Source organism: Lutjanus erythropterus, chromosome 1 (genome assembly GCF_056507025.1).
Source record: "Lutjanus erythropterus isolate fLutEry1 chromosome 1, fLutEry1.hap2, whole genome shotgun sequence".
NCBI classification, from domain to species: domain Eukaryota; kingdom Metazoa; phylum Chordata; class Actinopteri; order Lutjaniformes; family Lutjanidae; genus Lutjanus; species Lutjanus erythropterus.
The window spans coordinates 47,961,342-47,973,612 of record NC_139317.1 but is presented as its reverse complement, the minus strand read 5'-3'; the positions used below and the strand labels follow the sequence as shown (position 1 = coordinate 47,973,612).

At 37.9% G+C, this 12,271-nt stretch overlaps 1 protein-coding gene across 1 annotated transcript; it reads left to right on the top strand.

Moving 5' to 3' along the window:
* The first annotated feature begins 6,048 nt into the window (after positions 1 to 6,048).
* uqcrfs1 (ubiquinol-cytochrome c reductase, Rieske iron-sulfur polypeptide 1) lies at positions 6,049 to 11,813 on the top strand. Its single transcript, XM_084722673.1, has 2 exons — positions 6,049 to 6,314; positions 11,076 to 11,813. Exons 1-2 carry the CDS (start codon positions 6,104 to 6,106, stop codon positions 11,684 to 11,686), a joined length of 822 nt encoding a protein of 273 aa, XP_084578799.1. The 5' UTR covers positions 6,049 to 6,103; the 3' UTR covers positions 11,687 to 11,813.
* The last annotated feature ends 458 nt before the right edge of the window (positions 11,814 to 12,271 follow it).

Here is a 12,271-nt window from a genome sequence, read left to right as displayed (position 1 = left end):
TTTATGACCCTGTCAGTCAAAATGACAGACAACGAAAAAGGCTAGCGCAACCTCTGGTGGTAGGTGTCTCCAAGATGACACTGACACACACACGCACGCACACACAGAGGTGACATTTTATCTAGTCTCTTACTGTCATTTTACACTGCAAGCAGCACATCTGCAGCACAACTGCTGTCTGTCTGCAGTGCAGCATCCACAGCAGCCAAAATGCCTTAATTAGAATTGGAGCAGATTGTGTGTATTTATAACGGATGAGAATGTAGCATGTTGTGGTTTCTCTTTCTCTTCTATAGTTCTATAATAGAGTTCTATATAATATTTAAACACATAAAATTGCTTTAAAATGATGTCCTACACATTATCAGATTTTTTTTTTTTTAGCATCCATGCGTTTCCTGTATTTTTCTGAGCTGAAAATAAATATGAATATGTCCCTTTCCTGTCTTATTTTGTGGAGGTACTGGTTGAATTTTGAAATATATAACTGTTGTACACTCAGTCGAATTGGGTCTGTGATATCATTCACCTTTTTTTGGCCAAGACTTTGGGATTCCCTCCTCAGGTTGTTCCCTGTTCATGCCGCCAAGCAACTGCCCACAAACAGTCTAATAACCAAGTGCGCCCTCCTCACAGGACATCCCATTTTCTCTTTTACTTGTTGAATCAGCTCTGTGGGTTCTCAACAGAGTCGGTGTAAAATGACTTGCAGCTTGACGTACTGCATGCGAGTGGAGAGGGATGATTGAAGCTGGAATAGTGATCCATGACTTAAAACTAAGGTGGACCAGGAGCATAAAAATTTTGTGACTACATTTTGCATGGTTGTGATGCTGTCACACTGACAAGCACACATACACTCACAGGATGTGTTAGAAAACCATCCATCCTCTGAATACTGCAGGTCTCTAGTTTGTGGTTGTGAAGTTTCATGAGGTTCTTGGAGATCACAATAGATCATTTTGAACAGTGAGCTCAAGTTTCAAGGTCACACTACAATGAAATGCTTACTATGGTGACTAACATCATCACACATGATTACAACTGGACTCATTGAATCCACAAGACTCTCAGCTTTCCAGTCAGACCCAACTGATATGATATGATATAATAAATGATATTCAAACACTGTTTATAAACTCCAGTATGCAGGAATATCCAAAGAGCATTTTTAGAACAGGCAAAAATAACACAACTACTGCATGCAAAAAACTGCAAAGGAGAGTCTCTTGGGTACCCACAGAAGAGGGGCGAGATGTCAAGGCCCATCCCATGGCCATATGAGGTTTTACCTAGTCAAATTTTCTTTCATATAATACCAAGATCTAAACTCTAGCTTCAAAACTGAGCCAGCTACAGCTTCAAAAGAGAATAACGTTGACTGTAAACCAGTACACCCCCGCAGAGTTGATTAATGCAGGAGGTTTTACCAGTTTGCCTGTCAAAACAATGTTCGGTGTATAATCAAGAAAATATTTTCATTTAGTTTGGTCTTTTTTTCTAATAGGTTTGGTTAATTGTGGATACTTGCAATACACTTGATGGCAGCCCTGCCAATAATCTCAATAAACTCAACTTTTATGTATCATTGCCTTACTTATATCTCAATTATACATAACATCATCGTAAATGTGATAATCGCAGTGTATTTCAGCTACAGACATTCATGATATCCACTAGATGGCGCCACATTGCCATCTGTTCATCCAAGTTTGGCTCGCGTTTTTTTTTGTACTGGCACCAGAGCTGCAGCAGCAACACAGTGGTACCATAATGAAGGACAGGTGTGGCGTGATGAGGGTGAGGTGCCTGACCTGCTCCGAATGTGATAATTATGAGCTGGTAGAAGGTAATACATTACTGTTGCATTCTATGCACCAGTAATTTACTCCATCATCACCAGCAGAGCACCACTGATTCGCCAGATACTATACAAGCACTGAGATCAACAGATAGGGCAGCCAAAGAGAATTGATACACTAGTTTGCCAGGAGAGGAGTTGTTGAAGAAACTCAGTAGTTGCTATATTCCAAAAAGCCCTTTTTTGTGATTGATTGAAATTTGAATGACTGTCCAGGACTTAAATAAAAAAAAAAACAGTGTACCTTCCTCTGGACTAAAATTAAAAAAGCAAGACCCTCTTTTTTCCTCCATACATATCAAAAGGTCCCTTTCAGTTTTTGAGGATATCATTACCTCTGATGTCCATCAAAACATACAGCGATCCGTTTAGAAATCATAGACCGAAGTTGCTGGGTACACTGCAAACAGGAACTCATTCAGAATGTTTTAATGGGGCCAATTTGACAAAATGTAAACTACAAAAACTAGCATTCATTTCTCAGCCGGTCCAGTGTCAGACTTTGAAAACGCCTGTACTATATGATACAAAGTGTAATCTATCCAGAGGATGAGTTCCTGCTTTCTCAACACATTTTGTGTGTAAAGGCAGAAAACACTGCAGTTTTTAGTCTTTAACTGTGGGCCACGATGGATTAAAGAGAATGTGCACAGAGAATCAATAATAAGGAAAGACAGCAGGGTGCTGCTTCCCTGGAATTTGAGATGACAAAAGTGCATGTTTTTAGGAGTTTTCACTTCAATAAAACAACAGATAAGAGCAAAAATGTCACAACAGAGATTGTGAGTTAAGCTCATTTTATCAGTTTAGTTGTGTAGGTATTCCCTGTCTACTGTAATTTACATCTCTCTGTTCAGATTGTGTAACTTAAACACACTGTAGCACAGTTGTAACTGCTCCATGAGGCTGTCATCACAGGCCAAATGTAATTGGTATTATTTTTAGATGAATGGAAGTCTTCAGGGAACACACATGCATCTGTGTGTGCTCAGGAGTGCATGCATGTGAATTTATATGTGCAGTTGAACTCTGTGGAGATGTGAGCAGTGCTGGTGTAATCCCTGAGCTCTCAGTGGAGTCCAGCTGTGCCAGAATAATACTGCAGCAGGCTGTCGGACAACTGAAGCCGCAGGGTCAGAGGTGAAGCTGTCAGCTTTTTAATGTGCTCTGAATTGTGTGCAGCAGCTACTGTGCCTACAAGGACTTAGCACATCTTCTAAAAGCCCCGCAGGATTACCTCTTTACAGGATTAGATTTCACTGGCTACCACTGCTGAAGGGGGGACGACAGGAAGTTCTTCTCCCCCCCGCAGAGAGCTGCCATGAGTTGCAATCTGTGTGTATTGAACATTTTTTTCAGCTTATTATGCCGTCAACTGTGATCCTGGTACTGATCCTGCAGATGCACAGTGAGAGTGAAGCAGAGATTTACAGGATCTGTTCAGAGGTGGGATTCTCTGACATCACTGCACTCTAAGAAGACAAAGAAACACTTTGTCACATATAATAATACACAGTTAAACATAGTGAAATTTGACTTCTGCATTTAAGCCATCCCTGATGAGCAGTGAGCAGATGGACAGTGCCTGGGGGCCAACACCTGGGGCCACATTTATAAAAATGCTCTTAGATTTGTACTTGAACGTAGTCTTAAAATCATTTCCAACCGTGTGCTTAAGTTTGATTTATCAAAGATACTGAGCAAAAAAAAAAAAGCTTTGCTTAATCAAATCTCTTAATCTCAACCTAATTTATTGACAGCACCTGCCAATCAGCAACTTTCCCTTTTTATGATAAAGCATGAGGGTTTAATTGGGAACACTAAAAAAGGAAAGTTAAGAAAAGTCATAATTACAAAGCAACTGCATTTGATAATTTTTAAGGTTTTCAAGATCAAACTCAAACTCTTAAGTTTTGAAATAAACTTCAAAAACAAATTGCAACCTATTTTTTGTTGACATACTTTACTTCTTTAGATAAACTTCAATCTTTGAATTTTGGAAACAAAACATTTTGTATTTTAACATTGCAAAGTAAAGTCAAAAAGTGAAAGTCAATAATGGTTACTAATTTAATATTTTCAATTGCAAGCATTCAGGGACCTAAATAATGATAAATCAGTTGAACAATGTTTGAAATACAGAACTGTTTGGGTCTCTAAAACTCAAAGAGTCTACTTTATCTAAAGAAGAAAAGTTAAATTACTAAAACAATAAAAGATAGGTTGGCAAAACTTTTTTGCACTGATTTCAAAAACTTAGGACTTTGAGTTTGACTTAAAACCCAAAAATTAGGCTGACGAAGACAAACGTAAACCTTAAATTGATCATTTCTGTCACATTGTTGATGCAAAGTTCACGACAGGCCACAGTGCCCCAACGTTACCAGCAGGGAAATCAGTCAAGTCTAGACTTTGCTTAGAGATAAGATTGAAATAGATCCATTTTATAAATCAGGTCCCTGCTCTTAAGACAGTGTTGTTGATCAGTACCGTTGATCAGTACCATTGACAGTAGAATTAACCTAACATGCATGCTTTTAATGTTGGGGGAAACTGGAGCAGCCAAAGGAAACCCACGCAGACACAGAGAAAACATGCAAACTCAACACAGAAATCAAATCTCGACACAGGATTCTGACTCATTTCCAACCCTAACTTGAATCATCCTATTCTGCAAGAACTGCTGAATCCAATTAAGCATACGCCCCCGTATTCCAGCCTCATACAACCTCAGGTTTAGATAGATTTTCCTTTGTATTAGTTACAGTGAATGTCCATTTTGTTTTCCCCTCTTGTAGTGGTTGGTTTGTTATTTTGAGTATAGTTCTATTTTGTTGACCTCTTTTATGGGCCTAGTTATTAAGTTCTTGGTTTATACTGCTATGCATTTTTTGACGTGATATGCAATATGATTAGTGGGAGTGATCAGTTTTGAATTACAATTATCATGTTTACTGACAAAAAAACTTTAAAATTGCAAGGATGTGATATGTATTGAGGTCTGAACCAAACCAACATGTTCTCTTTAATCTGGAGAACAAGATTTTTTAAGTCAGGTCATCTCTGCAGCACTATGATAATGCTGTTTTCTCACAATTTTCCTTCTTCAAAAACTTGCAATTTGGTTTTGCGTCTGCAGTTTGGATATTGCACATTTACTATTGTGACTTTATTTCAACTGCGATTGCAGCCATACATAAAACATATCAAAACCATGTTTGACATCAATCCAGAAGAATTTAAGACAAATGCATTCATAAAATGAATATACAATTGTTTCTGTACCAGTATTACAGAATACAGAAGTAACATTTCTGTATATTTTTTAGAAAGACCCTTGCTGAATGGGATTAAATGAAGTTCAAAATATACTTAACTAATGTTATTGTTTACAAAATATTTCAGTAAATCCAAATCAGTTGCCAATTAATTTTCTCAAAGTGATTTTTCCAGTTTGCTGTACTGTTTGCTACAAGAAGTTGCAGGGCAATATACAGATCTTGGAATGACGATTTATTAGACACATTGCTGCACTGCAACAAATGTACAGGTAGTGCAGTGATATTTTCTTTTTTTTTCCTTCTTTCTTTTGGGGCTTTATATGAAGCTGTCAACATGTGTTAAATACAACACCAGAATCATCTCACAGAAAGAGATGAGACCGTGAAAAAACAAAACAAAGGGCAGTAGAAAAAGATAACAGGGACAACACAAAAATAACTATTTTTTAAAAAGTAAAAAAAAAAAAAGCAAGAATGTGACAAAAACACTTAAAAACTCCAATCTACATTACCTTTAGTAATTGTTTTTGTTTTATGACCAAGAAATCTTTGACATTGTTCCATTTCATGCATAAATACAAAAAATTTAGGTTATGGTTGTTTGTTTTGTTAATTTACATTGTGAATGTGGATTTTGGCTAGAAGTTAAATGAGATTAATTACTGAAAATGCATCAATATCTTTCTTACTTTAATCATAACAACCAAATACAATGTTTGTCAGAGTCAAATCTGTTGAAATGTTCTCAGTAAAGTCAAGAATTAAGAACTTTTTCCAGGTCTTATGTAAAATGACAAGACCAGAAGCGTTAAAAAGGCCTACTGTTATCGTTTTTCCATGGGTATACTGCAGTTTGTAACTGTTACGTAACTTACGTACAACGCCATTACGCACGTACGTCACGTCGACTCTTCCTCTGCTCTATCAGAAGCCACACAAGGTCGTTGTAGCAGCCACAAAGATGATGTCCCTCGCTGCCCGGTCAGGGGCATTTTCCCCCTACATGCAGGCTACAGCCTTTACGGTGGCGGGGCCCCTGAAGGCTCTGGTCCCCGGGGTCGTTGTGAAGGGAGAGAAGGTTTTAATGAACCCGAAGAAACAGTTCCTGTGCCGCGAATCTCTGAGCGGTCAGAGCCCAAAGACAGGCCCGGCTGTCACAGTTAGCATCAACGGTAAGTCTGTCATTGACTGCTAGCGTTAGCTTAGCTAATTCACTTAGCTGTCTGTTCTTGTAAACTGAGCCGTGAAACTTAACGTTCCAGATCGTTTTATGCCTGTGTGTTGAACAGTGATGTCCTGGGACTGATTTATCACTGTTACCACACAGTGAGTTATTAGCTTTAACGTTGGTTAGCCGTGCTAACTTTAGCAGCCGGCTCTTTTGCTAACACCCTGTTAGCTTTTGTGGCTACAGAGAGGCCTACACTGAGGTCAACATGAAGAAACGTTACAGACATTGTTCCCCTTATTCTGAAAACATTTGTGTAGGGAGGAACATCACTTACAGAGTCCAGACAGTCTGTATTCACCGACTTTATCCACTAAAGTTAGCCGTTTAGGAGGCACATCAGCCTGTGATCAGACACCTTTAGTGTCCCCGTGTCACCCCTGGGACATGTTGAGTAACTAGTTGTGCTGCAGGACTGTAATTTCTAAAAAGGTCTATCTGTTTTCACTGTTAAAAAAGTAAATGACTTGCTTAAAACTGTTAAGTGTAACAGTAAAGGTGGATTATGATTTCAACTGTCCAGTGTTTTTTAACATACACTGTAGCTGTGGCTGTAACCAGAGCAAATTTAAGACAAGACAGAACTTCAGTCATCCTGAGGGACCTGTTATGAAAGAGTGCAAATATAAAATATCAGAATGATTCCAAAATTAACAAAATGTCCACCGGGGTCTAGTTATTTATCATTCAGTAGAGATTTATGGTCTTTCCTTTTTTCTTGTATTTTACTAAATACTCCTATGATGACAGCTACCATGAATTTGAGCTTGCTAGTGATAACTTTCTTTATTCTTTGTAAGTTTTACAAAGTGGCCATTCATCATCTACAAGCAGGCTACATCTCTGGCAGGGAACCTTTGCCATCCAGTCTGTTATGGGTGACATTAAACTTTGTTAACGCAAACATGCTACTGTCTCTCACTGAATTGAATTTAAGCTTTTATTTTGAAGCAGCTAACAGCTAACTCGTCAATGTGTAAAAAAGAATAAAAATTTTAATGTTGCAGGGAGGAGGAATAGTTGCCTCAATGAGCTATTTTTTCTGAATGTATACACATAAATTAATATTCAGAAATAGTGATTTGTCTGTAATATTGGTGTCTAAGGAAAGATAATGACATTATTTAAACTTTGTTTTGGTTGATGTCCCCATAGTATTACATGACATTGTTTGTGCAATTGACACTTCAACAGGAAACTGTTGCTATTTAAACCTGCACAAATGTTGATGTTAAGCTACCAGTTTCTTTAGATTCCTTATGTTCTTATTTAATTGTTGTTCTGAGGAATCTTTGTCTGGGTCTGCCCTGTCACTTGTCAGTGTGGTTGAACCATTGTACGCTGTTTTGTTCTCCATTTTCAAAACTTTTTGAAGGTAGTGTATATATGTACATGTGTAACAGTAGGGCTGCACAAGTAATTGCAATTGCAATAAAATCTCAATATGGCTGATAATATCCAGATCACAAAACCAGAACCAAATCACAAGTATTTGAAAAAGGAAACTGAGAAAACAGCACTATGAGGTACTATAGTGCTGCATAGATGATTAGCGTAAAATTCTAGTTCTCCAGATGAAACAAAACATGTTTGTTTGGTCCAGACCTCAATAAATATCACTTCATGATTTTATTTTTATTTTTATTTTTATTTTTCAGGGAACATGAAAATTGTAGTGCAGAACTGATCATTTCCACTTATCATATCACATATCGCAAATGACTTTTTTACCACATCATGCAACCCTAGTGTACAGTATATAATTATACACATTGTTTTACTTTATTCTAATTTCAATATTTGTATATCTGTTATATGAATGTTTAGCATGAAGGGGCTACAACTTTCATTTCATTGTGCAGTCTTATGTTGAAAAATGCCATTAAATGAGATGATGAGATAAGAGGATGCAATGGTGTGTGTTAAACACAGTAAACTTTTGATGGAATAGGTTTTTGTTCCTGTGGTTTTCATGTCCTGTAAGGCTTCAGAGTTGTAACATTTGTTACTAGCAGCACCACAATTTCAATATTAAATCAACTGAAATGAGTAAAATCAAATTGAAATCAAAGGCAGATTCAACAGTTCTCCTGGTAGGCTATTTTTTTTTCTTTCCACCCCACTTACTGGCAGCATCCATTGCACATTCAAAGAAGAAAACACATCAAAGATTACACTGCATAGCGTACCAGCTGTTATTTTACATATGATAATATACAGACTTCTTTTTTAAGAAGAATTAAAAAATGTAAATGACTGTCAATGATGTGTGGATCAACAATGTTAAACAACAGCATAAATATCAGTGCTAAAAAAAAAAGCCCATTTTCAAAATGAAAAATTGAATTAAATCGTGACCTTAAAATTGAAAGTCAAATCGAAGCATGACTACCCTATGTGTTACATAGTTTAGATTCTTTGACAGCATAAATACACAGTTGCAGCTCGATGCTAGCAGATCAGATGCTGTGTGGCTTTATTGAATGTGACAACTGTTGTTGCTTCAAACTTTCTCTGTTACATCTCTCATTTTAAATGCCAGCACAGCTGCTGTTACTAACAATGATATAATAATCAAATCATTATATCTGCACCTCTGTAGCTTGGTAATGACTGTCAACATAGTATTTATGAGCCACTATCAGTTTCTTCCATGCTTAGTTGTCCAACAACAGAATAACAGGAAAATGTGTTAGGAGGACTACCTGTTGAATTTAGCTACTTTAAAATACAGTGATGGTGATCAGAGAGCAGCAGGAGACTGAATGCTGCCAGAACAGACCGAGTCCCTCACTTTTCTCCCTCTTTCTAACTATAAACAGGAAAAATTAGGTTTGCTGTATGTGTGAACACAAAGTCAGAAACAAATGAAACTGATCATTAGATTTCATTTTAAGTCAACTTCCATGAAATACAGACATTTATTAAGGCCTCAGTGATGACAGCTGCTTTGTTTAAAATTAGTGCCATACAGATTTACTGGATTTTTGGGGCTGATACTCATACTCCAAAATTGATATACCAGCCAATACTCATTATACAGAATATAATTGGGCTGTAACTAATGATTGTGCTCATAGTGGAATATTGTTGATTATTTTCAAGATTAATTGATTGAATCAAACCAAACAGTTGTTTGTTTTAAGTTGGTGTAAAATGCCCACCATTGTTTCCAAAACCCCAAGATGACGTCCTTAAGTGTCTTGTTTTGCTCACAACCCAAAGAAAGTAAAGAAACCAACAAATATTCACATAAAGAATAGTAATATTAAGAAGCTGAAATCAGAGAATTAGGATTTTTTTTTTCTTAAGTGTACTTTCAAGTGTGATTTTCAAAATAATTAACATTTAATTTAATAATGTAGTACTAATAATAATAATCATGGCAGCTCTAGAATATAATATACAGTATAGGTTCGGGCGATGTCTTCCAAACTGGAATATCGAAACATCGCTATGGATGATGACATTGTTGCTGGCTCTAAAAGGGTCTTCATCTCGGCACCACATCCATTACATAGTTGTGTTTAAAAAGGAAATAATAACCTTGACATGGAGACCTGGTGCAATGAACCGCAGCAACAGCTTTTTTTTTATTTTGTCCCCCCCTCCATGTAAAAAACGGAACTCTGTCAACCCTGAGAGGACACACTACCTCAAAGACAGAAGGCTTTTAACTCATGGTGTTACCATGGTACAAGGCTCAGTGGTGGATGACTGTCAGCCATCACCATGGATGATGACGACATCCATCAGCCAGACCCTAATGCAGTATATAGAATATATACATTTACACAGTTTTTCAAAGAACCCCAAATGTGGTTATCAAACACTTGTGACAAAGCAATAAAATGGAAGCAGAATATTTTACAGTTGAACAATAAACTGTCTTGTCCAAAATTGACATCACTGAAACATTTTTTTTTAAACTGTATTAATTAGAAATAGGCCCAACTATAAATGGAAAACACAAAGTTATCAAGCACATCTGCATTAAAGGAACAGGAGGAAATGGCTCTCATAGACCTAAATATTACCCAGGCTAACAAACAAAAACTTAAACTTAAAATCTGTGTTCTGTTAAAAAGTTTTCTTACTGGTGCTAGAAATCCTTGAAAACATTTGGATGAAATGCTTGAAATTGAGATTGCATTATTTCTCTAATAAATTGCTCTCTGACTGAACAATGCACTGTTTAGATGAAGAACTGAAATAAGTCTGAGAACCTCATTTCTTATGTCTTTCGCACAAATGAAAACTACTCTGTTCAAACTCTTGCCATTCTGCACAAGTGGTTAGACTTGGTTAGAATGAAAAATATAGAATAAAGAAAATGATTTTATTGAAATTGCAGTTCCTTGTCTAGTGATTGTTTTATATTGGCTCATCCAGGTCACAGAGGATACCAAATCTTCTTACAGACAGGAGACTCATTTTGAAAAATATGCTTATGTTTCCCTTTAATTTGTCACCCTTCTGTCGAGCCACAAAACATAATTTTGGTTGTTTACAGCATAGTAATATCTGATTTAAAGTGATGAAAAAGTGAAATCAATTTATATATAAATATGTAATTTACTATGGCTGTAGGGGTGCTGGAAGAGCTTGAAAATACTTGAAAAGTGCTTGAATTTGACTTTTGAAAAGGTGCAGGAACACTGACACACAGTTAAACTGATGATCTGTTTTCTTGTTTTTGTCTCAGGTCCTGCAGGAGTCAGATTTGCCCACACAGACATCAGTGTACCAGACTTCTCTGACTACAGGCGCCCAGACGTGCTCGACCCCAACAAGTCCTCCCAGGACAGCAGTGAATCGAGAAGAACCTTCTCTTACCTGGTCACTGGTGCCACAACTGTGGTGGGTGTCTACGCCGCCAAGACGGTGGTCTCACAGTTTGTCTCTTCCATGAGCGCCTCGGCCGATGTCCTGGCCCTGTCCAAGATCGAGATCAAGCTAAGCGATATCCCTGAGGGCAAGAACATGACCTTCAAGTGGAGAGGCAAACCACTGTTCGTCCGTCACCGCACAGAAAAGGAGATCGCCACAGAGGCAGGCGTCAACATTGCAGAGCTTCGAGACCCTCAGCATGACAAGGACCGGGTCGTCAACCCCAGCTGGGTCATCGTCCTTGGGGTGTGCACACATCTGGGCTGCGTGCCCATTGCCAATGCCGGTGACTACGGAGGTTACTACTGCCCCTGCCATGGCTCGCACTACGACGCCTCAGGCCGCATCAGGAAAGGCCCCGCCCCCCTCAACCTGGAGGTCCCCTACTACGAGTTCCCAGACGATGACACTGTAGTTGTTGGATAAATAGCACTCCTCAGACTGAGCTCTCTCTGTACAACTACATGACAGATATGTGTATGATCACAGTGTACTCAGTGAGGGGATGTTCAGGTGTTATAATGCTTCATTCATGTCTCATTGGTTCTGCCAGCCGTGACAAACTTTTCACATCAACTACAGCTGCTACATGTGGAAATGTTCTGTTCTCTGCAGTTTGTCTGTTTGTCCAAATATGACAGCAAATCTACCAGTGCCGGTAGTCCTCTCTGCCTGTTCTATTTAATGTAATGTAATCACACACAGGAGCTGCTGTGTTTCCTTTAACTTCAGCTTCACTGCAGATCATTTAGAATTCAGTGTCTGAGTTAACGGGGTGAACACTGGGAAGATTCTCCTCTCTTTTATTCTATATGATGTGAACATGAAATAAAAACACCTGCTTATCTTACTAAGTTATAGTCCATCTCATCAGCAAAGAACAGATGTTATGTTCAGTTCTGATTATTAAAGAGTTCTATTTTATTTGAAAACCTGGACTGTGTTTAGCATTTCTTTGCTTTAAGATCCAGTGTGTAGATTTAGGGGCATTTATTGTCAGAATGTATGGTT